A 24,548-nucleotide genomic window follows, 5' to 3' on the forward strand; every position below is an offset into this window, starting at 1 on the left:
AAAATTAAAGATAGTTTTATGTTTACTTTTAGAATCTTGCAAAATCTTTTCTAAAATCTTGATACAAACTAAGTTCCCCAATCTGATATAATATCTCTAGGTAATTCATAATATTGATAGATGTTGTCAAAGAAAAATTTGGCTATATCTTTACATGTGATAGCTTTTGTATATGGTATAAAATATATCATTTTGGTGAAATAATCTACTATCACAAATATAGAGTCATAAAAACATGAAAGTGAAAAATCCGTAATAAAATCCATAGAAACAAAAGACCATAGTTGTTCTGGAATGATTAATGGTTGAAAAAGTCCATAGGATTGATGATGAGGAGTTTTTGACCTTGAATAAATGTCACATAATTGGATTAAGTCTTTTAATACCTTTTATATTTGTAGCCACGAAAAATCTTTGGATATGAGTTTTAAAGTCTTATTGTATCCAAAATATCTGGTTGTTGAAAAATCATAATGTGCTTAAAGAATACGTAAATGTGCTTCTCTTTTTAGAATGTATAGGTATTTTTAAAATAGAGTAGGTTTTTTTTGAACTTAAATTTAAAAGCATCATGAGACCTAAAAGAAGGATTCTTGATATCATAAACAAGAGGATTAGAAGACATACTTGATTGAATTTGTTTGACTAGATTTGAATGAATAGTCAATATTGATTTTATGTCACGGATCAAAAATACAAACAAGAAGTTCAAGAAGAAATGACAAGAACTAGATTATTAGATGAGTACAAGAGCAACGCCAAGAGAATTGAGCTAGAGCTTCAAGAGATGCGTTGTCGAGACTGAAGAACTCTTCAGCCTTGACTCCTATATATACTACTGGCCTATGGTTCTAAGGAAGCGCATCAAGAAGCTTCCCAAGAACTATGAAGCTTCTCGAGCAACTACCCAAGAGCTAGGAAGCTTCTCAAGTAACTTCTTAGAATCTACTAGAATATTCTAAGAATCTTCTAGAGTCTTCTAAGGGAATCTTTAGGGAATCTTTGAAGAATATTCTAAGAAAATATTCAAGGAATCTTCTGGAAGTTTCTAGAGACTTCTTTCTAGAAGGTTCTAGAAACTTGTCTCTAGAATGGTCTAAGGACTATGTCCCTAACATCACTTCCTCCTTTAGCTTCGAGGTCTCCAAGAAGCAATGTTATCATCAGTCAATACCAATGCAAGAAAATGAAGATCTGTCGCATAACCTCTGCTATGAACTCCAATTGTTGTTCACGAGGCAAGTGATTCAATGGTCCTTGAAGCCAACGGTAGTGGCCCACGCCTTGAACTTTTGACCAAGCATGAACCTCTGTGTCTTCATTGTGAAATTGTCCTGCAAACACTCCTTCTGGCTGACCATTGTAGGCAGGCTCGACCTCAAATACAATCACCAGTGATCTGTTGCTCGGAATCCTTCGACGTCGTCATGGTGCAAGCGGTTCTTCATCTCGCGGTCGTCTTCGTGAGCTAGTTGCTTGAGATGACATGACAAGTGTAGTATCTTGGCTATCCATATTCAAAGGCTAAAACAATAAGAATAAACTTGGGCTACTAATAAAGTTCTACACTATCTTGGAGAGAATGACTACATCAACTATGGATTTTGGTAGTGCTCTCTCCTCTTTTCTGTTTTCTGGATGAGCAAGCTTCAGTAAGAAGCTATCGTCGAACCAGCTTGGGTTTCTCAGGATATCATCGATGAAACTCCTGTACCTTTTGCGGCACATTCCCGAGATTTTTGGCCGGCTCCCATGTTCGTTCATTAATATCGTAACCGCTCCAACGCACAAAGTATTCTAATTTACCCCGTCTTTGCCGTGAATCCAGGACCTTTTCCACCTCGTATTCTTCGTGGTTCTCTATTTCTATGCTAGGTGGTGGACATTGTACTCTTCCAGGAAAAGACGATTCTCGATAAGGCTCCAACAAAAAAACATGAAAGACAGGATGTACCTTCATAGTAGCTGGTAACTCCAGACGATACGCTACAAGATTGATCTGCTTCTAGATAACAAATGGTCCCAATCTCGGATAGTCTAATTTGTCACATGGCCGCTTAGTCTTAATATTTCGTCGAAGCAGCCAAACTTTGTCTCCAATCGTGAATTTAGGTGCGTGATTCCGAAATTTGTCCGCGGACGCCTTGTAAGATTCTTGGGCAGTTTGCAATTGAAGCTTCAATGTAGTTTGAAGTTGCGAAAGCTCCTTCACCAATCCTTCAGCTGCCGAATTGTTAATCATTGACGAACTCCATAAGTCAAGCTTCGAATGGTATCCATAATTGGAAAAGAATGGCGTTTATTGAGTTGACGCATGAAGGGTGTTGTTATATGCGAACTCGGCTAGCGGTAGATATGCGACCCAATCATCTTGTTGATTGTTGATGATGCAACGTAAATATTGCTCTAAAACTTGATTCACCCGTTCTGTTTGGCCGTCCGTTTGAGGATGAAATGCCGAAGAAAGCTTGATATCCACCTTCAATATTTCAAAAAGAGATTTCCAAAACTTTGACACAAACTGGGTTCCTCAATCCGATACGATATCATCTGGTAGACCATAATATCGGTACACATTATCAAGAAAGAGTCTTGCTGTGTCTTCGCTTGACGATGTCTTCTTGCAAAGGAAAAAATGTGCCATCTTTGTAAGCCGGTCTAAGACAACAAAAATGCTGTCAAATGAATTCGATGGTGGTAGATCCGTAATAAAGTCCATGGAAACCGAAGACCATGGTCGGCGCGGAATAGGCAATGGCTGTAGAAGTCCATAAGGCCGATGTCGAGGGTTTTTGGATCTTGAACAAATGTCATAAGATACAACAAAATCTTTCACATCCTTTCACATTTGAGGCCACCAGAAATTGTGGGAAATAAGTTCCAAGGTCTTATTGAATCCAAAATGTCCCGCAGCTGGAAAGTCACGACGAGATTGAAGAACTCGAAGTGGTGTTGGCCCTTTTGGGATATACAACCGCTCTTCGAAATATACTAGATCTCCTTCCATCTTGAATTTAACATCACTAGCATGTTGCTTGATATCAAGGGCTAGAGAATCTTCAATGGTTGCGGCCCGTACCTGGTCGAAGAAGTCAGCATCAATTGGTACAATAGCTGCGTTGAGCCAAAATTTCTCTGGCTTCAACAATGTCGTGCACTGTTGATCAAATGCTGCATCTCCAGCCTTTGGCGCGAGATATAATCTCCTTGATAATGCATCGGACAACCCTTGTTGCTTCCCAGGCCGATAAGTAATAACAAAGTCGAACCTGGATAGCGACATACTCCACTGAGCTTGACGCCGATTCAAAACCCGAGCCGACATAAAATACTCCAAATTCTTGTGATCTGTATATACGGTCACTAGATGTGCAGTTCCTTCGAGAAAGTGGCGCCACTCTTGGAAAGAATCTACTATAGCAAGGAGTTCCTTATCATGGATCTCATAGTTGATCTCAGCAGCAGAGAATTTTCGAGAATAGAACGCAACTGGATGGAGCTTCTCATCTACGCCCATCTGTGAAAGTACAGCTCCCAAAGCAAAATCCGAAGCATCTGTCTCCAAATAAAAGGCCTTTGTAAAGTCCGGATGTACCAAGATTGGAGATGTAGTAAATACCATCTTCAAATCTTGAAATGCTTTTTCTGCGATAGGTCCCTATTTGAGCTTGTCCTTGCATGTTAACCGAGTGAGGGGGGCAGCAACTTGAGAATAATTCTTGATGAAGATCCGATAGTAGTTAGCAAATCCAAGAAAACATTGTACGTCCCTAACCGTCTTCAGAACTTCCCAAGACATGATTGCTTCTACCTTCTTTGGATCCATCTTCAAGCCTTCCGTAGTCGCGATGAATCCCAAAAACTCCATCTCAGTTTGGTGAAATAAGCACTTCTCCAATTTGGCATAGAGTCCTCGCTCCCGTAGTTTTTTGAGTACCAGACGAACGTGCTTCTCATGTTCTTCCTCGTTCTTAGAAAATATCAAAATATCATCTAGATAGATGACAACAAAATCGTCTAGATGCTCTCGAAAGATGTCATTCATCATGTGTTGAAAGACCGCTGGAGCATTAGTAAGACCAAATGGCATGACATTGTATTCAAAATGGCCATACCTTGTTCGGAAAGCTGTCTTCCATTCATCTCCTTCCTTGATTCGCACAAGGTTGTAAGCTCCCCTTAGGTCAATCTTTGTAAAGATCCTTACATGCCCAAGTTGTTCTAGAAGACCAGAGATCAAAGGCAGTGGGTAGCAATTCTTTTTTGTCACCTTGTTGAGACCTCGATAGTCCACGCACATCCGTAGTGAGCCATCTTTCTTCTTCACAAATAAGATTGGTGCCCCAGCTGGCGACTTCAAATGACAGATGAAGTTCTTGGCTAGATTCTCGTCAATGTACTTCCGCAACTCAGTCAACTCCGTCTGCGACAAATTGTAGATTGGTCCAAAAGGTGGTTGTGCTCCTTCTTGCAATTCAATGGCACAGTCATAGGGTCGATGCTCTGGCAGCATATCAGCATTCTTCTTTTCAAAGACATCTTTGAATTCTTCATACTGCTTTGGAATAACCAAAGTCGGAGTTGCATCTTCTCGAGTCGGAGTTGCGAAGATGACAAGAGGTGTATTTTGCTTGGCTTCCTTCATGAAAGCCCTTGCACCTATAAACAAGGATTTGTTTCTAGACATTGTCTTGACAGATTCCACCTTCAAGGAGTTTGTTCGAAATGTCACTTTCCACAACTTCCAATCTATCAATGGATTATATCTATCAAGCCAAGATAGTCCCAAAATGATAGGACATGAAGGGATCTTGATAATATTAAACACAATATTGCTCTCATGGTTTTCAAGACGTACCTTCAATGGTTTAGCTTCATGGATAACATTGCCCGAAGACAATGGTCGTCCGTCCATGACTTCTACATGGACAGGCTTCAGTTTCTTTACAAGAGAAATATTGTGAAGCTTGGCAAACTCTTCATCTATAAAGCAAGCGGATGCACCCGAGTCTAATAAAGCATCAACTTGTAGTTCTTGAATACCCAGATGTAAAGGTACCATAAAACAATCTGAAGGTTGAGCTGAGAGAAAGGGACCTTGATTAATTTTGGATGTTGAGATGTCCAGCCGCACGGTCCCTATTGTGGCTGGGCGTCCTTGTTTTCCTGCATGCTTGTACTCCTGAGTCTTGTTGTTTGAGGCTTTTGTTTCTTCCGACAATCTACAGCTTTATGGCCCACTTCTCCGCAATATAAACACAAGTTTTGTTCAAACCGTCGCTTCCTTTCCTCAGCTGTGAGGGATTTGAAACGTACCGCATCAATTTGCATGGGTTCAGGATCTGTGGAGTGATTCTCTGGACCTTTTGAAAATGTAGCAAATGCTCCATCATTTCTCCAGCCTGATCGTCTTTCTTGTCGTAATTCAAAGAGGCGGTTGTCACAAATAATTGCATGAGATATAAGTTCTTCTAAAGTATCCGCCTTAGGCATAGTGATCAATAAGTTCTTGACATCATCTCTCAGTCCATATCGAAATCGTGTCATGAACGCCTTATCATTCCAATCAAGATCACATGTAAGCTGTTGAAATTTTGTAGCATAGATTGCAGCAGAACGTGATCCTTGTCCCAGATTTTGTATCTTTCTTTCAGCCACTCTTTCTCGATCGCTATCTCCAAACGCAGCAGTAAGTCTCTCTATGAAAGCCTCTAGGTCGTACAATATTGGAGAATCCTTCTTCAATAGTGGAGCAAGCCAAGAGCGAGCATTTCCTGATAGAAGAGTACCTATGAAAGCAACCTGGATAAATCCATTCAGATAACGAGAAGGGTATAGGCGTAGATAAAGCCGTACTTGTTGCACAAAACCTCGGAAGTTGGCTCTTGTTTCGTCAAACTTGTCTGGCATATTCGCTTTTGGTTCTTTCGTACTAATCCTTGAAGTATCTATAGGGGTCATATGTGATACATGTCTTTCTTCTCTCAGTCGAATAATCTCTTGTTGTAGGCTATGAATTTCGCGTCTAGCTTCTTCGGTCACTAGATCAATTTGAGGTTCTTTACTTGGATTGCGAAGAAATGCAATCTCCTTTCGTACACTATTCATAAGAGCTTGAAGATCTGCAAGAGTTGCCACTCTATTGTCTACTTGTGGAGATGCATTGTCTATGACCTGGTCTACTTCCATATTTAGAGAATAGATGGATTAAAATTTTGAGAGAAGAAGGAATTGCTAAGTCTCTTAGAGAAAATTGTAGCACTACCTGTCACTAAAACCTACTCGGAGAAAAGAAAAAAAAACACTAAACGATTTCAGTTTTAGAGGAGGATAATCTGCAACCTCTAAAAATGCCTCAATGCTTTCGAGAAGAGGGGTAATCCACACTCTATCAAGAAGGCAAAGCTCTGAAATCGATGTTAACAGTCTTTTCTACTAGCTATGCTAAACAAAAAGAAGGAATTAATATCAGTCCAAGAGAGGGTAATCCGCAACCCTTAGAGTGCTCAAGTATCTCCAAGGAAAGGGGTAGTCCACTCTCTGCCTCAAAGAACTAAGCTCTGATATTGTGATTGAGAAAATATCAGTTTAGAGGAAGGTAATCCGCAACCCCTAAAGCGCTAGAATACCTTCAAGAAGAGGGGTAATCCGCTCTCAAACAAGAAGGATTCAGCTCTGATATTAAGATAAAGGCAGTCTCGACAAAACTGTCATGGACCAAAAATACAAACAAGAAATGTAAACAAGAAGTTCAAGAAGAAATGACAAGAACTAGATTATCAGATGAGTACAAGAGCAACGCCAAGAGAATTGAGCTAGAGCTTCAAGAGATGCGTTGTCGAGACTGAAGAACTCTTCAGCCTCGACTCCTATATATACTACTGGCCTATGGTTCTAAAGAAGCGCATCAAGAAGCTTCCCAAGAACTATGAAGCTTCTCGAGCAACTACCCAAGAGCTAGGAAGCTTCTCAAGTAACTTCCTAGAATCTACTAGAATATTCTAAAAATCTTTTAGAGCCTTCTAAGGAAATCTTTAGGGAATCTTCAAAGAATCTTTAAGGAATCTTTGAAGAATATTCTGAGAAAATATTCAAAGAATCTTCTGGAAGTTTTTAGAGACTTCTTTCTAGAAGGTTCTAGAAACTTGTCTCTAGAAAGGTCTAAGGACTATGTCCCTAACATTTTATTGCTTGAAGATGAAAATGTTTCAATTTCAAGAGAATCATTCTTTATTAATCAAAAGATGCATCTCTTTCTTTTGGTAGAAGATAAAAACATCTAGAAATGGCATTTAATAAACTTTGTTATTTTTTGGATCAATAAGTGATATTAAAATCAAATCTTCACAAAGACATGCTCTAATGGACTTAGCGACAATTCAAAATACATATTCATGTAAAATATTTAAGATTCTTATAGTTGATGTAAATAATGAATGGATTAGAAGTGCTTTTAAAATAATAGCACTATTCTTAAAACAAATCCATAACTCCAAGAAGTTCTTTGTTGTGAATCTTGTAGTTAATCTTGGCCATTGAAAATTTTCTTAAATGAAAAGCTACTGAGTGAAGTTTATCATCTATTTCTATTTGTGATAATAAGACATTCAAAGCAAAGTCCAATGCATTTTTTTTCATAAAAAATAGTTAAAAAAATTTGATGCAATACAAGATTGGTACAAAAATAAAAGTTGTCTTTAAAACTTCAAATATTGCTTTTGCATCTTGATTCCATTGAAGTTTGTTTTTACAAATCAAACATATAAGTGGAGTTGCAACTTGAGAGAAGTTCTTGATGAAGATTTAGTAGTAGTTGGAAAATTTTAAAAAATATTAAACATCTCTTATCATTTTTAGAATCTTTTAAACAATAATAGTTTGAACTTTCTTAAGATCCATCACAAGTCCATCATTTGAAATCATGTATCCCAAGAAGTTGACTTGAGTAATGTAGAATACACACTTTTTTATTTTGGCATAGAGTCTATATTTCTTATTTTTTATAACACATAATAAATATGAAGTTCATATTTTTTTTGTGTTCGTAGAATAGATTGAGATGTCGTTTAGGTAATAGGTAATAAAGTCATCTAAAAACTCTCAAAAAATATCATTCATTAAATGTTGAAAAGCTATTAGTGCATTTGTAAGTCCAAAAAGCATGATGTTGTATTCAAAATGTCCATACCTTATTCAAAATACATTATGTTATTCATTTCCTTCTTTAATGTATACCAAATTATTTTTTCTTTGTAGATTTTTTTTTTTTTTTTTTTTTTTTTTGTATAGATCTTAACTTGGTTCAACTGATTAAAAAGTCTAAATATTAATATAGGAGGTACCTATTTTTGATGGTGATTTTATTGAGTCCTTGATAATCAACAAACATCTGTAATGATCATTGTTTTTTTTTTTTTTTTTTTTTTTTTTTTTTTTTACAAAAGAAATTGGAACTTTTACTAGAGATTTAGAATGGTTTTGTCGAAATAGAGAGAGTTTGTCTCAAGAAAGCACTAGGCTCCTGGCTGCCACTAATTGCTCAATCAAGTCTTGAGATAAGAAAAACCAAGTTTATATATATATATATATATCACTTTTAGGTGCTATTACACTAAATATATAAGTTCCTAAAAATATCCAAAATATGATAGAAAACTCTAAATCCTTATATATCTTTATGGAATATTATTTCCAAACTTCAAAACCTCATATCTTCCAATGAGAGTGTTCAAACACTCTCAAATTTTATATGAAGTACTAATGTACTTTTAAAAACTACCACAACAAATTTCAATTGCAAATTTCTTACTGATCTTAAGATATCACCAAAACCCTAATAGTAGCTTCAAATCCTAGTTTTTATACACCCACATGTAATTTTCTTTATATCTCACAAATTAAACATCCAAATGCCACAAAGTTTATATGTTTAGTTTTTTAATACAATTATCTATCTTTTCCAGAAAGTTTGAGCCAAAAATACTTCAAGAAATTCAAGATATGGATCCAACCATTACTATGAATAAAATCACTTACTTACTACCTTTGATTTGGATGTGCTGACTTAAACCTTCTATAATTTCTTCATCCAAATTCCAAATTCATCATACAATACATGAAAAGTATGGTTGAAGAAGAACTCTCTTCAATCCTAATCACCGATCCTTCTTTGTTCTCTATAAACGTATGTTTTGCTCCAAAGAGTGATAGTAGATATGAAATTGATATCTTAACTTTGAGCGCCAATAACTCCTTCAAAAAACTCCAAATCATACAAAATTTGTATCTAATTTGTATCTGAAAACCTAAACTTGTTGAATCTACCCTCCAAAGCTCAAATGACGCTGAAAGGGAAATCCTTATCCTTAATAAGGCCTCAAGCAACCTCTTTGAAGTCCATTGAGCATGGCGTTTGACCAATAGGAATAAAGTTTATCATTCCTTACCTTCATCCAACCATGCCTTGCTTTCATCCCTCCCAATAAGCCTCCTATTAGTTAATATTTTCTTTTTTAAGCTCTAATCTCCTTTCAAGGCTTCATACTAAACTTTTAGATCCTATAATTATTTTAAATGCTATAATCAAAATAGATAAAACTCAAAATAATTTTTTTTATATTCACTTTCTTTAAATTAATATATTAACCATTCTAACATACACCAAGACTTATAAACATATTATATGTCCTGATTAATTTTTACATACTATAATCAATTACAATACGATAGCATATAAAATTCTTGACTAGATTTTCTTCAATACATTCTTTAAGCTTCAGCCAACTCATTTTGCAATAAACTACAAATTAGTCCAAACAATGGTTGAGCTCTTTTTTAAAGGTCGATTGAGAAATCATAGGGATGATGTTTTGGTAGAGTATCTACATTCTTCTTCTCAAGTACATCTTGAAAATCTTAATATTGGCTTGGAATGCCACTTGAAGTCTTTCTACCATTAGAAACATGTACATTGTAAATAACACAAAGTAATCTTTTTTTTGCAGCATGCAAGAAAGTTCTTGCACTTATAAATACAAGTATAATTGCACTAGACTTACGACTTTTTACTTGATCGACTATATTTTTATTTATATTTAAAAAAAAGTGAAGACTACAAGAAATCTAATCTACTTTTGGATTATATTTTTTTAACCATGATAAATCTAAAATATTTGGATTAGAGAGAGATCTAATGATATTAAATACTACAAAGCTATTATTACTATTGGTTGTTACTTCTTTAGGAAGGGTTTTATTAGTAATATTTTTTTAAAGACAATAGACAACTATCTATGATTTCTATGTGAACAAGTTTATTTTTCTTCACTAAAAGTATGCTATGTCTTTTAATAAACTCTTCATCTAAGAAATATATTGAGGCTCTTGAATTTAATAAAAGAGAGGCTTTGTGATGTTTATGTCCTAAATTAATATTTATTTTAAAATAAAAAAGACTTTTAAAGAGAGAATAGGACCTTCATTAGGTATTATACAATGTTTCAACCGCATGTTTCCTATTGTAGCTGAACAAACTCATTTTTTGACATATTATCTTCTTTGATGGTCGTACTCCTCATTTTGTAGTTGCATTGCTTCTTTGGACAATATTGAGTAGTGTCTTTAGGTTCTCCATAATATAAGCTTAATCCTTTTTGACAATAATGAATCTTTTCTTATTTAGTAAGAAGTTTGAAATATATTGCATCAATTTGCATATCCTTTCCTTTCAAATGTATGTGTTGATAAGATGTTGGTATTGACATTGAATTATAGTAATATTGAGATAGACTTATACAACTCTTAGATTAAAATTTATAAAGTCGATTGTCATACTTCACAACAAAGTCAATTGCTTGACTCAATGTTTAAGGATCAAGTAAATTCAGCATCAATTTTTTTACTTCATATTGTAATCCGTAGAAAAATTGACTAACAAGTGCAATATCATCCTATTTGATATTAATTGTAAGTTGTTAAAATTTTGAAGCATATAATGTTACCAATCAATTCTTTTGTCGCAAAATATAAATTTTATTAGTTGCAATACAAATTGCATCATGTTTTCCATACATGGATCAAAACTCTACTAAAAAAGCTTCTAAATTATTTAATATTAGATCTCATCATTCAAAAAAAGATAAAAATCATAATAATGCTGAATTTAAAAGGAATGTACTAATGAATCTAGCTTGGAATTTAGGAATTGGATAGCTTTGGGATTGAAGTTCAATCACAAGTTGTATTTGATTCATAAATCCTTGAAACTTAGATCTTGTACTATTAAACTTTTTGAGCAATGCAATCCTTGATTTTCTAACAATTGAAGGATGTTCTAGCATAGGAGAAGGGACATGATTTGATATAGATATTGAAGCAGCTCCAATCATCTCTATATCTTTGCTTCTTGCTATTCTTATTGCTCCTTATGGTGGTAAATTGAGTTGATGTATTATAACTATTAACGTTTTCAATTGTTCATGTATTTGTGCCATTGCACTTTTCATTTCAAGAAGCTTTGCAATGATAACACTTAAAGAAGAGACAATGTTTAATATTACTTAAGATAAATAAAAAAAAAGACTTGAAAATAAATAAAAAAATACTAAGAACAATATCAATTTAAAAGAAGATAATCTGCAACTTCTAATATACTTAAGACTTATCAAGAGAAAGAAATAATCCACTCTTAATCTAAAAAACACAAAGCTTTGATATTATAAGTGTACTCTTATCAATTTGTCAAGGGCAAGAATTCAATAAAAACAAATAAACAAATGAGACTCTTTCAAAGAAACATGCCAAAATAGAAATAGAGAAGTACATATATTAAAAAGAAAATTGGAATAGCTATTCCTAAAAGACAAGAAAATTAAAGATTCTTGAAACTAGACTAGAAACAAGAAAAGAATTGACAAGAGTAAAGAAGGCTTCATTCATGCCTATATATATACTATCTACCTTGGATCTATGTGGCAACATTTTGTAGGACCTCCAAAAACGTGTTAACTTTGCATGATACGTATCTTAACTTGCATGGCAAGTTTTCTATATATGCGCCATATAATTTGCTTGTTCTACAAGTTACCAACACATGACATACATGGTTAGCTTATTGACTAAGCTTTTAATCTACCAATCAACTACAAACACATGTAAAGTCAAAATATTGTCTAAGAAGCTTCTAGAAAGCTTTTTTAAAAGTTATTATCAAATTAATCTACTTTTACCTACTTCTATTTATTCATATTATCTAAATAATAATTTCAGTAGATATATATCTATGACATTTATATACACACTCATTTTTGTTTATATATATATATATATATATATATATATCTATATCTATATATAAATCATTAAGTTTATTTTATAAATAAATCACCAAAAATATATACTATCAGTTATTATTATACTATCAAAATGTAAATAAATAAATAACATTGACATAATCATTGGCATATATATATCTTTATCTATATATATATATTATTAAATTATATTAATATCTATAAATATATATATATATATATTTAATAAATAAATATTTATTTAAAACCTAACTATATATATATATATATTTCCTTCAATCAAATCTTAAAAATTGGATTTAAAAGTATACATTAAGAATATATAGTTTCAAAAATATTTTGTAACCCTAAAATTTGATAGAATCTCTCAATTGTGGAAAAAAATTGAAAACTTTTAAATATGATTATTTCTATTTTAGAAAATCAGTATTTAATTAAAGAATAATATTCTATATAAATTTAAGTAATAAAATAAAAAAATAAAATTAAGTTACTAAAATTCTTTTGATTTATTTTATTACTATATTTATATATGTATGGGTATATACATAAATAAATTTTAGTATAAGATAAATTTACTATGATCAAAATATTTAAAAATTAATTGATGATAATTATATATTATAAAATAGGATACATTTGGTATTTAATAACAATATTATTTGCTACATGTATTTTATTAATTAAGTACATATTAGTGCATGCATTAATTTTTCTTATTACAATACTTCATCCAAAACTTATTTTATAATTTTAAAATTTAATGACAAGGAAGTATAAAAAACTATTATATCACATCTTTAAATAAATATGAATACATAATCTTTTATTGGTGTGATTTCTCTATTTTTTTTAAATTCAGAAGTTCATATTTAGTTTTTTTTTAACAACTTACATACAAGAATTTAAAATATTAAATTTGATTAAATTTTGTGTAATACTTCCAATAATTAATGTTATACTACATAAGTATGTTTAGAATAAAAATTAAAGTATAGGCATAAATCATTTAAATATTAATACTGGTTGGATCTTTAAATTTTAGTTTTTGAAAATATAACTAAATCAACTTTTGTGAAGGTTATAACAATTTACAAAAAAATAATTATACAATTTTAACATATGTATAAAGGTGATTTATGTAATATTTTTTTGTTCAAATACTATATTATTTCAAATGATTTTTATTTGGATTTAAAAATTTGATTATATAAAAAAAATTTAAAATAAGAAAATTATTGCTACTAAAATAAACATATAAATTTAACTGAAAGTATGCACTTGAAAATTAATTTTGATAATAAGTATCGATTAATAGTACATCATTAAAATATTAGGATTATATGATACTTAATAATCTGCTTTCATAATAAGAAATAGTTTATATTAATAAAATTATATATATTTATATTATAAAAGTAGATATTATCAGAAAATTTTTAACACCCCAATTTTTATTTCAATACACATATTTATAATTTAAAACTTAAGAATATGTTCTTATTTAAAACTTAAATAAGATATATAGACTATTCAAAAAAAATTACCAAGGTTTTAAAACTTCTTTTAAATTTAATACTAAAATATTATCCCTAAAAAAGGAAGAAAAAACAAGAATATAATCATGGGTTTATAAATTTCATATAGACTGAAACATCTACTCGGTCCCCTTGTTGGTTGTTTACAAATGAGACGAATGGAACATATATATATATATATATATATATTTATTTATATCTATTTCTTTTAGCTGACCACGTGGTAAAGCGGCCAGAACAACAGATTTCCAGGTTCAATTACAAGACTTCAAATCTCGCTAGGATCTGTTAAAACATGGCTATGATTTTTTGCCTGTTTTCATGCAAACGTTGTTGTCACAGAGCCGCATATCTTGCCTGAACCCACCTCAGCACAGAAGCTGCCTCTTAAAATTAACGGTTAGTACTTACAAGAATAAGTAGAACTGCATCAGAGCTTGTTAAAAACCTTCTCTTGGAATTCGAAGCCATCGTTGTTTCTGAAACAAGAAATGAGATATAAAATGACTCACTCTGCCACCATCTTGCCTCAAGCCCATGAAGACATATCTGGCAAGCTCACCACATCTCATCTGGGGCACATGAAGTGTAACAATCAACAGTGGGGACTGAGCACATGAAGAGAATCACAGATGATGCATGTGTGAAGTTCTATAGGATTGATGTTTGAGAAGGGACTCCACTGGCAAGCTTGTGGTCGAAGCCTCATTTGTGAGCAACAATCTTTGCTATGACAGGCCGAGAGAGACGATCCGTTATCCGAGGATCAGAACCAGACGCATGGCTTTCAGTCCAGGAATTGCTCCTCTTCATGAGCTGTTCATTGATAGCATCACATCCTTGACATGAAAGAGCCACTCCGATAGTGTTCGAACAGATCAGCCTCAGCTCCACTTGAACGTATACTCTGGATGCACTGCAATCACTACCAAAACCACTGATCAATGCATGGTTTTCTTCACATCCATATACGGTCCATCAGAGAGCAATTTATTAGGTAGAAACCACAATCCAGATAGATTTTGCAGCTGCTGTGAGGCGTTATTAAGTACAAGAATCTTAAGTTTTCTTTGTTGTCGTAACGGCACTTGCTTCTGTACATGTTGGTCTGTGTTTCTGTAGAAATCAAGGACAAGTACGTGAAGGGGAAGGTCTAGGGTAGAGCAACGAACGCTTGGGGCTCGTTGATAACGCTACTTGGAAGAATTGCACAACGGCTGCATGTTTCATGGACATAACTCTTAGATGCCCCCTTTGTTCTCCAAATCGTGTTAACAAGCATCTTTTCGTAACTTCCCTTGAATACCGATTTCGCTTCTTCATGAACTGTCAAGTTAATTGCAAGGCATTCAGTAGTGACTATGTCTTTCAGAGTGTTTATAAGTGAACCTCGGAATCAAACAGGTTGTTTATGGTGCGTACAAGCCGTGATCACAAGAGATGCATCTAACATAGTCAGACTTCAAGAATAGGTTACCCTAATTCAGAGCTGATACAACCAGAAGCAGTAAAATCTCTTGCTCTTTCTACTTCCGAGACACAAACATTGCGCAAGCGGAAGAAGAAGAAAAAAAATTACCCTCATTATTTTGTTTCAATATCACAGGCTAATTTAAGACTTCTCTGAACAGCTAGCCTTAAAGCTAAACCAGGTTGCACCAAGTTGGGTCCCACCTCACCAGATCGAAGCCACCAAAGCATCTTCAACGACATTGCAAGAGAAGATGCATGCGCGCATGCATCTTAAATCCTTGCACACACCGCATCATGCTAATATCCCACACTCATCCAAGCTCATCGAAAATTGCACATTGCTGCAACGATCAGATTTTTCTGAGATCAATGCCTTGACTCAACCCAACCAGCCACGCAACGTTTTATCAAATGTCCTCATATAACAGAAGATCGCTTGATTCCGAAGACCTTCATTCAGCCCACATAGCTTGAAGGAGTTCTTTAGAAGAAGATGTGATATCATGCGTTGAGGTCGGCAACAAAACTTGTGGCTATCTTAGAGCAGGTGCTCGCCAATATTACCCACCGACACAAATCCATTAATGGGTCCTCACCGAATTGACGCTCTTCCCTGCCCCAACTGAAGAAGATCCGAACACACGGCCACTGCTGTAGAATTCACCTCAATGGCGGATTGTGTCGGTGACAAGTCGACAAACGGGACTGGGTCATCGCAAGCGTTTCGCCGAAGATTCATCCAAAAAATGGATGTGATATACGAATGATGTACATTATAAAATATCATTGAGGATAAAGATAAAGAAGGATTTGGTCACAGATTTGACCGTTTATAATCCTGATGAATAAGATTTGGACTGTAGAATGTAAAAGATGAGGGGTCTGTGAACGAGAAGGAGTTGCCTGTCGCATGAGTGAAGGGGAAGACAGGCCCCTCCACACGCCATAGCCACAGACCAGATCTCATCAATCAGTGTCGTTGTTTTTCTCGCGGTTTTCAAGAGCGGATCGGGTTCGGCACGATGAGCACTCCTGCAGCACTCTCCGGGGTGAGGATTTTTCTTTTTTTAAATAAAAAAAGAAATTAATAGGGGTTTTGATCGTTTGTAGTCTTTCATTTGACTTAGTTTTGTGGGTTGGACGTGGATTGCCTTCTTTGCGATGATCCCCTCGTCGATCTGCTGATTAGGGGTTGCTCTGCTCTACACTTTGCCTCATTATGGGGTTATAAGCTGCATGTCTTGTCCTGTGTTACTGTTCTTACTTACAAAAATCGCGCTATGTAATGATATGGGGTTTTCGTTGCGGAGTGGCTGAAGCTTCCGAAATCCTCATCGGAGCTGGGTTTTTCCAGCTGGTTTTGGTTAATCCTGGAACATTAGAGTAGAATCTGGTGGACCCATTTGTCCCAGCGGGTCTGTTTCCAAACATGGTTTAGTCGATGTTGATTGTTTTTCCTAAATGTTATCCATCAGAATTGTGTAACTCCAGCCAGAGGTCCACGTTATGAACGCATGGCGTCATTGCTCAGCTAGGTTGTTTAATATATGATTTTCACTTGCTGATCAAGTTCTTGAAGGCTTGGAATGTGTGAGGCAGACTCCAAACTCAGGAATTTTAAGTTGTAAATTGCATAGGTTTGGTTTCTCATGTTAGTGGTAAATGCCGGATCTGAACGGATTAGGATTGAAAGAGTTTTCAGGCAACTCTCCGAATTGTTAAGGAAGTGGAACAATGACCATCACTGGAATATCTCTGATTGGCGAATCTTATCAATGCTTTCGTTTTCTTGCTCAAAGATTAGGTATTCTCCTTGATGCTGTGGTCTTTCACTTTGTCTTGATCGCATGCATTAGTTTCAATGAAGTCTGATGAAAGATTTTCCTGTCTCCTTTGTACAGGTTGGGGGCCTTTACTCAGGTTTTACTCGACTTTCAAAAGGGTTAGCTGTAGTTCTTGTCGCGGGCTATCTTGCCAATGTCATCTTACCTCATACAATTTCTGTTACTTTTTCTTTAATACCTGGAAAGTAAGTACCTCAGTCCAAGACTTGGTTTGGTCTTTTATCTGGTTTTGCTCTTATTTATCTTCGACGATCGAGAGAGGAATTTAGGAATGAAATGCGTAATGCATGGTAGAAGATTCATGGCAGCTCATCTGAATTCAGGAACTCGTTTCCAGAATTTCACAATAAAATTACATGGAAATCACCTATGATATTAACCTAAAGCAACCAATGATGCTTTCTCTGGTTAATTGTGTCTCAGTAAAGTTTGAGTTGTTTCTCAATCGCCTCTCATCCTACCTGCAGATTCATACCATTTGTTTGGAACATCATCACAGCAGGCTATCTTGAGACATCCATTTTTGGTGTAAGCTCTTATCCAAGGATCTCAATGAATTTCGTTTGAATGATGACAGAGATCTGAACTAGTGTTGACCCTCTTTGAAGAACTCCTTGGCTGTTTCTTTGCTCATAACAAGCTAGCCTGTGCAACCGTCTAGAAATTGGCAATCCCCTTCTGTTGAGAAGGACGTTTCGTATGGTGTATGTAATGCGTATAGATTCTTGCACTTTTTTATTATGAGCTGCGCGCCAGATTGTCAGATCATCCCTTTTTTACGCCTAGTTTTCTTCTTTCTGTGCAGTTGGGGACGAGCATTGTCGCCCTACTTCTTGCTGGAAAGCATCTGGAGCCTTTCTGGGGCTCGAAAGAGTTTGTGAAGTTTATAGCTTTTGTCAATTTGTTCACTTGCGCAAGTACCTTCGTCTTGGCCATCTTTCTCTACTTCATTTCAAGACAAGGAAACTATCTGTGAGTTGAGCAAATATCCTGCATTTTTGTTGAAAACCAAATTTCATTTAATTTTCTTAGAGAATAAGCATTGAGCTGGTAGTTACCTTCTTTAAGCCTAGCAAGAGTGCCACTTTTCCAGCCTAAGCTGACGGAAGTGTATGGTCAAATAGATGAGTGGTACTATAAAATGAGGGGCATCCTAGTAAATACCAATTTTTTTTTTTTTTTTTCTTTTTTTCTTTTTTTCGTCTTGTACTGGTCAATATTTTCTTTGATGACCTTGGTCAAAACTTTTGCAGGTATGCGCCAATATCAGGGTTCCATGGAGTAGTGGCTGGGTTTCTTGTAGCTGTAAAGCAGATCATTCCAGAACAAGAAATACCAGCTCTTAAGCTGCGTGTAAAGGTCAGCTTTTCCATGTTGTTACCTGCTTTGGCCTGACTTCTCGATGTTTTTGCTTGTGATTTCTAACAAGGAGTGATTAGTGATTTCTTCCGCATAGAAGTTCTTAACAAACGTGGTGTGGTTGTGGGTTGCAGTGGTCCCCTTCCGTCTTTGTGGCCTTTGCGATCCTCAGCAGTCTTTTCTCGCCGGAGCCAATGCAATTCGTACCGTTCGTTGTGTTCGGAACTTACGGAGCTTGGATGTATCTTCGTTATTTCCAGCAGAAGCCCGAGGCAGGACTCAAAGGGGACTTTAGTGCTGAATTTGCATTCGCAACTTTCTTCCCAGCACCTGTGCAGTATGTCTTCTAATCCTGTCTCTTGAAGGTGGAAGTACTTCTTGTTACTGTTGTTAGTTGGTTGGAACAGTGACATAAATTTCTAATATTTCAAGAAATTAGGGTGGCGAATTTTGTTGTTTTGCCTGTTGACTCCTTATACTGGACACTGTGTTGCAAATATTGTGGGTCAACAAGGAGTTAGAACTAGTCCTGAAATACTGAATGGATGTGCTTGTGGTTCTTCAACTGCAGGCCTTTCGTCGATCCAATAGCAACAATCTTTGAAAATATTTTCTGCAAGCAGAGAAGACAAGTATCTAACGAAGGGCCGGGAGTTGATCTGGGGAAACCCCTTCCAGGATCAGATTCTGTTGAGGCTAGCAGACGAAGGTGGTTTAGACCTTGCCATTCTAGAGGATAATTATTTATCATTTTTTATTTATTTTTCCGTATTATTTTCTTTCTTTATCAGCTTTTTACTCAAAAGATAGGGTCAGCTGCAATCGTTCGGCTAAAGATGCCGTAGTCCTGCAACTTATGCATGGTGATTGCGGGTTTTTATTAATGCAGGGAGCGAGGCGCTCGTGCTCTTGAAGAAAGATTAGGTGCCAAAGGTATTTCAGAAGGCCTACCAGTAAAGGGACTTGAGCCAAAAGGATCTGATGAGATAGTCTAAGCGAGGATTAGGGTTCATAATTTTATTTGTTTATTTTTAAAGTAGTTTTTCTTCTTTTTCTTTTCCTTAAAGAGGGAGGAGGTTATTTGGGAGACTAGCAGGGGCCAAAAACACATGCATTATCAAACTTGACTGACATTTCGCTACATCTCCCTCTCTGCAAGCACAGTTTTCTTTCACAGTGAAATCTTCTCCCCTTGTTCCAACACCTAGATCTTTTCTCTACCGAGGGAGTTTTGTAGCATCATGCATGGTCACCTGGAGCACTTGTGAGATGCTTCTCTGGGATCTCAGTAATTGTAGGACTGGAAAGAGTTATGGTACAGTGTAAAGTGGAAAGTCTTGTGAACTAGAAAATGGTCTACAGTAGCTTCCGAAGGTTGTGAATACATAAGTTCCCCTACTTTCAGTCTACGTTTAGCTCTCTCTCTCTCTCTCTCTCTCTCTCATTCTTCATTTTGCATTGGTTTTTTTACCGAATGATGAGAAATGGATGTTCTCTGCCTGAGAACATACTAAGGTGCCAGTGGTGTTATCAATTTGGATCTATGTCATTGATTGCAGCTGTGTTAAGGATTTTAACAATACAGTACTTTAGAAACCAAGAGCAAGTCCTTGTGACTGCTGAACCCATTTTCACAAGGTACAAGAAACACAAATGTTATGTTGCAAAATTCTATGCAATAACATGTTGCCTTCATCTTTTCATCATGTCTTCAAAAAGATACAAATTAGAGGTTAGAAGACACAAGTCACTGAAGAGGCTGAAAGTTAATGATTTTCTTTAGATGATGTAATTATTTAGATGATCGGAGCATTCAATTGAGTGAGGATAAATTTTTTAATTGCAATTCAAAAAAAATATTTTGTAATTTTTGGATCAATTTTGTTTTACTTCAGATGCAGGATAGTAATTTTGATAGAAAAAGAACAAATGAAGTTTGTATAATACATTGTCACAAGTGTAAATATGATGTATTAAAAAAATGGAGAATGTTAAATAGATCCAATCTTTTACTCAATTGACCCATCCATTATTACAGATTGGCACGTAGATTATTTAAATCTTTGTCATCATTAAAACCATCATCCACATTAGGATTAATAGAATCATAGTTTATTACAAATATAGTTTATTCAATCATGAAGATATGACAAGTAACAATACTTACTAATAGCTACTATTAATAGCTATTTCCATTTGTCTTGCCTTGTTATATCCATAAGTTTTTATATGTTCAATCTTCTTCCAATTAACCCTATACTATTGTTTCTTATTTTTGTCATTGTATATATAGAGTGTAGAGAAGAGAGAAGAAATTGTATATTTTACAATCATTTGTATTTTGCAATTGAAAGTGAGGCGCATATATCTGCACCACCAAAGAAGTAATTTAAAAGCATAGAAGAAATGAAAGATAGTATAGATACATTTACATATAGTCAAGGATACATTATTTGCAAATGTTGTTTTGATAAGGATTGCATTGATTTCAAGTGCAATAGAAAGAGAGTTTATTGTGAGCAAAATAATTAGATTTATCAACAAAATAGTATAAGTCAATTGATTGGATGTCTATTTGAGTTTCATGCTTGTTGTTTGTGAGGTAGTACACAATGGCACTTAAAAGTTTGGAATGGTCTTCATAATTATGAATCATCTACTTTTCTTTCAAGTCATTTATTTGCTTAATATCTTCAACCAACAGTGAAAGAAATGACATCATGATTGCTTTTTGTGGAGGTCTTGTTGTTGTGTGGTAACATGATTATATGTTGAAAAATAAAAATATGAATGTTATTATAGAAGAGCCTAGTAGAAAGATGTAAAAAAACAAGGATAAATGATAGAAAGATAGTAAAAGTTTTAGTCTTAATGTTGTCTTTTATAGAAGGAATTTCTATTTATTTTGTAGGAGCATAAATGCCTCAAATCAAATTAAATGAAATAAGTAAATAATATAGGCATCTTTAGGAGAGAGTTAATAATAGGTTTAAGTAAAAACTACTTCAAATTACCAAAAATTGATACCCGCAAAGGTTCAAAATCAGATCCCGAGGCACAAAACCGCACACCTATGGCTACTCCAAGGTTCTTTTGTCAATCAAATAATGAGATTAGAGGGCGGACATGAGAAGAGATTTTTGAAAGTTGGTTTCATGTTATTTGGATAGGTATTGAGGTTTTGAGGGCTTTTCAAAGTTAGAGTTGTACTTAGTAGGTTTAGATTTTGAAAAATTAAAATAAGTTTACAAATTTCAGGATTTTGTAAGTTTTGTAGCTTATTTATATGTGAGTTTTTATTGTACTTTTTGTGAATGTTTGTAAATTTTTTTATATTAATCAAGCAGTTAAATTAAAAATTAATAGAATTTTTGTGGATTATAATCTCTAATAATTGAAATTTAGGATCAATGAAGGTTTTTGCAATTTGAAAAAAATTGCTTGTTTGATTAAAGCAAAATTTGGTGAGAAAGATTCAAACTTGAATACTTATACATGCCCCAATTTTTGGAGCAATTGAATAATTCAACAAAGAAAAATCTTTATTAAAAGATCAATATTCAAGTTAGAGAATGAGGGCCACCAATATTTGAGAGATTTTAGGAGCTTTTTTTACAATTAGTGAATTTGATTCTTTTCAATTTTGCGTACTTGTTAACTACTTGTTGGTTGAAGTTTGGATAAAATTTTAGTTAAGATAAATAGTTTAATTAATATTTATTGAGATTTCAAATAGTTATAATTATTGATTATGATTTATTTGAAATTTATTTGGAATTGTTTAAAATTTGATTAAGATTTGGTTAAGATTTAGGATTTGATTTAGGATTGGATTAGGATTTGATCTAGGATTTGATTAAAATTTGGTTAGAATTCATTAGGATTTCATTAGAATTGATTTAAGGTTTAGAATTCAGTTAAGATTCATTTAAAATTTGATTAAAATTTATTTATGATTTACTTAGAATGTATTTAGGATTTATTTAGTACCTCTATTTTTATTATTTTGAAAGAATTCTTTATTATTTATATTATTCTTTTAAGATAATTATTATTTCTTTAAAGTTTGTATTTTGTATTTCTTTAGGATTTCTTTATTATTTTTTTAGAGATTAATTATGACTTCTTTATGTTTCATTTGTAACTTCTTTTAAATTTCTTTTGGATTGGTTAAAATTTAATTAGATTTTTTTAATTTATTTATGGTTTATGTAAGACTCTATTGAACTTGATATGATTTTATTGTTGCATTTTTACTTACCTTCTATAGTTAGGTGCCCAGTATATTTTCAAGTAAGAATATATATAATACAACAATGCCAAAAAAACATTGTGATTGACTTATGAGAAAGCTATTTTAGCAACAAAGTTATTGCTTATACTATTTATAATGAGTGACAAAGATTGCATCATATCACACTTGTTGATTGTTCATCTATTGTTTGCTTTATGAAAACTTTACATACTACTAAATATTACTTTATTTATTAATGTGATGAAGATAATAAGGTAAATTCTTTATTTTTTGTAAATTCTAACTATATTAGTCTTGCAAAAAGATACACTTCTTCTACTATTATGGATTGTACATACAAAAAAAAAAAATAGGTTTAAAATGCCTATGTTTCATATTGTGAGAATGGCAAGTTTTAATACCTCTTTTATCATTATTATTTCTTTTTACCAAGAGAAAAAAAACCTTTTTTTTGTTGTTCATTAATCTAACTTCAATTTTATGGAAATATTTTATCCATATACATTGGTGCTAATAGGCATTTGGTATTAATAAATGCTATTAAACTAGTGTTTTCTACTTCAAATGATTTATTGTGCATTTGGCATATTCACAAAATTATTTTAGCAAATTATAAAAAATATTTTTCAAATAAAGTGGAAACATATTGGTCTTCATTTCTTGAAAATTAGACCAATATTTTTAGTGTTATTTTTGAAGAGCTTTATAATCTAGAATTATCTAATCTTTGCAACAAATACATCTTTATTGTTGCTTATGCAAATATTATGTACTTATAATATACATGGATATTATGCAAGAGACTGTTGTATATATACAAAATACATGGATATTGCACAAGAAATAATTTGTTAAAGCTTAGACAAATAATTTTCTTCATCTTGGAAGTGTTATTACATCACAAGTAAAAGATCAACATTCAATATTGGAATCATATTTAAAAGTATCTACCAAAGACCTTCAAGAAGTGCAAATTTCTTTTTTTGACTTTTTTTTAGGATATAACAAGAGAAATCAAGATTCAAAAGAATTTAGAACAAACTCATGTATGTCATCAATACAATATTGGTTTTTTTTACCAATATTGTGAAATATATTTCTATATATACTTTTAACCTTATTTTTAATCAATAAAAATAAACAAAAGTAAAAATTGATGATAACACTTTTTTCTATATAAGAACAATAACAAACACATTAGGTCTTCTATATAAGCATCAAATTCAAATTTTACTAAAAAAAAGGTGGTATTTGTCAATTATTAATTTTCATCATTAATATTATTTAGTAATTTTTATTGAATTTTTAGCTATAATACTACTACAAATTGAATGTACTTCTTTGAAAGATCTGTGCCATATCTATGTTATTATTAGTCATATATTTGATCTACTATCTCTTCACATGCTAAGTCATCTATGCAATATTATGCTTCACACTTTGAAATTATTGAAGCAACAACAACAATATAAGTTTGCAAAAATTGCAAATTTTTTGGACATAATATTTGCATATGTCCTACAAGAGTAATATTTTTCTCACAATTATTTGTAAGTGGATCACAAATACACTTTGATTTATAGTAATAAGCTACTAAAGATGATTTATATAAATCTAAGTTAATGTACTATTTTAAAATTTTAGACTGATTATTTATTTAGGTTATAGTGTTAATGAGTAAAGTATACATAAAAGGCCATAGTCAAAAATATGCTCAATATTTAAAATAGTAACTCCTACAAATAGAACTTCAAAACCAAAATAATGT

General features: G+C 33.4%; 2 protein-coding genes across 2 annotated transcripts; one reads left to right on the top strand and one right to left on the bottom strand.

Moving 5' to 3' along the window:
• Nucleotides 1–14,031: 14,031 nt before the first annotated feature.
• On the bottom strand, nt 14,032–15,873 carry LOC112293871 (uncharacterized). Its single transcript, XM_073539559.2, has 3 exons — nt 15,529–15,873; nt 15,022–15,175; nt 14,032–14,765 (listed from the first exon to the last, which is right to left on the bottom strand). Exons 1-3 carry the CDS (start codon nt 15,560–15,562, stop codon nt 14,555–14,557), a joined length of 399 nt encoding a protein of 132 aa, XP_073395660.1. The 5' UTR covers nt 15,563–15,873; the 3' UTR covers nt 14,032–14,554.
• Nucleotides 15,874–16,279: 406 nt separating this feature from the next.
• Nucleotides 16,280–19,934, top strand: LOC112293062 (rhomboid-like protein 19). Its single transcript, XM_024542115.3, has 8 exons — nt 16,280–16,371; nt 17,224–17,351; nt 17,634–17,694; nt 17,972–18,138; nt 18,420–18,525; nt 18,660–18,862; nt 19,097–19,234; nt 19,415–19,934. The coding sequence occupies exons 1-8, from the start codon at nt 16,345–16,347 to the stop codon at nt 19,518–19,520; spliced, it is 936 nt and encodes a 311-aa protein (XP_024397883.1). The 5' UTR covers nt 16,280–16,344; the 3' UTR covers nt 19,521–19,934.
• The last annotated feature ends 4,614 nt before the right edge of the window (nt 19,935–24,548 follow it).

Source organism: Physcomitrium patens, chromosome 16 (genome assembly GCF_059467195.1).
Source record: "Physcomitrium patens ecotype Gransden chromosome 16, ASM5946719v1, whole genome shotgun sequence".
In the NCBI taxonomy this organism is placed as follows: Eukaryota; Viridiplantae; Streptophyta; class Bryopsida; order Funariales; family Funariaceae; genus Physcomitrium; species Physcomitrium patens.

Bases quoted from the DNA above. Each gene is read 5' to 3' on its own strand.
- LOC112293062 (XM_024542115.3), top strand. From the start codon at position 16,345: ATGAGCACTCCTGCAGCACTCTCCGGG. The intron at 16,372-17,223 runs GTGAGGATTTTT...TCCTTTGTACAG, and splicing joins CTCCTGCAGCACTCTCCGGG to GTTGGGGGCCTTTACTCAGG. The intron at 17,352-17,633 runs GTAAGTACCTCA...TCCTACCTGCAG, and splicing joins TTTTCTTTAATACCTGGAAA to ATTCATACCATTTGTTTGGA.
- LOC112293871 (XM_073539559.2), bottom strand. From the start codon at position 15,562: ATGTCGTTGAAGATGCTTTGGTGGCTTCGATCTG. The intron at 15,176-15,528 runs GTGAGGTGGGAC...TTAACTTGACAG, and splicing joins GCTTTGGTGGCTTCGATCTG to TTCATGAAGAAGCGAAATCG. The intron at 14,766-15,021 runs GTTCGTTGCTCT...TAGTGATTGCAG, and splicing joins GTTATCAACGAGCCCCAAGC to TGCATCCAGAGTATACGTTC.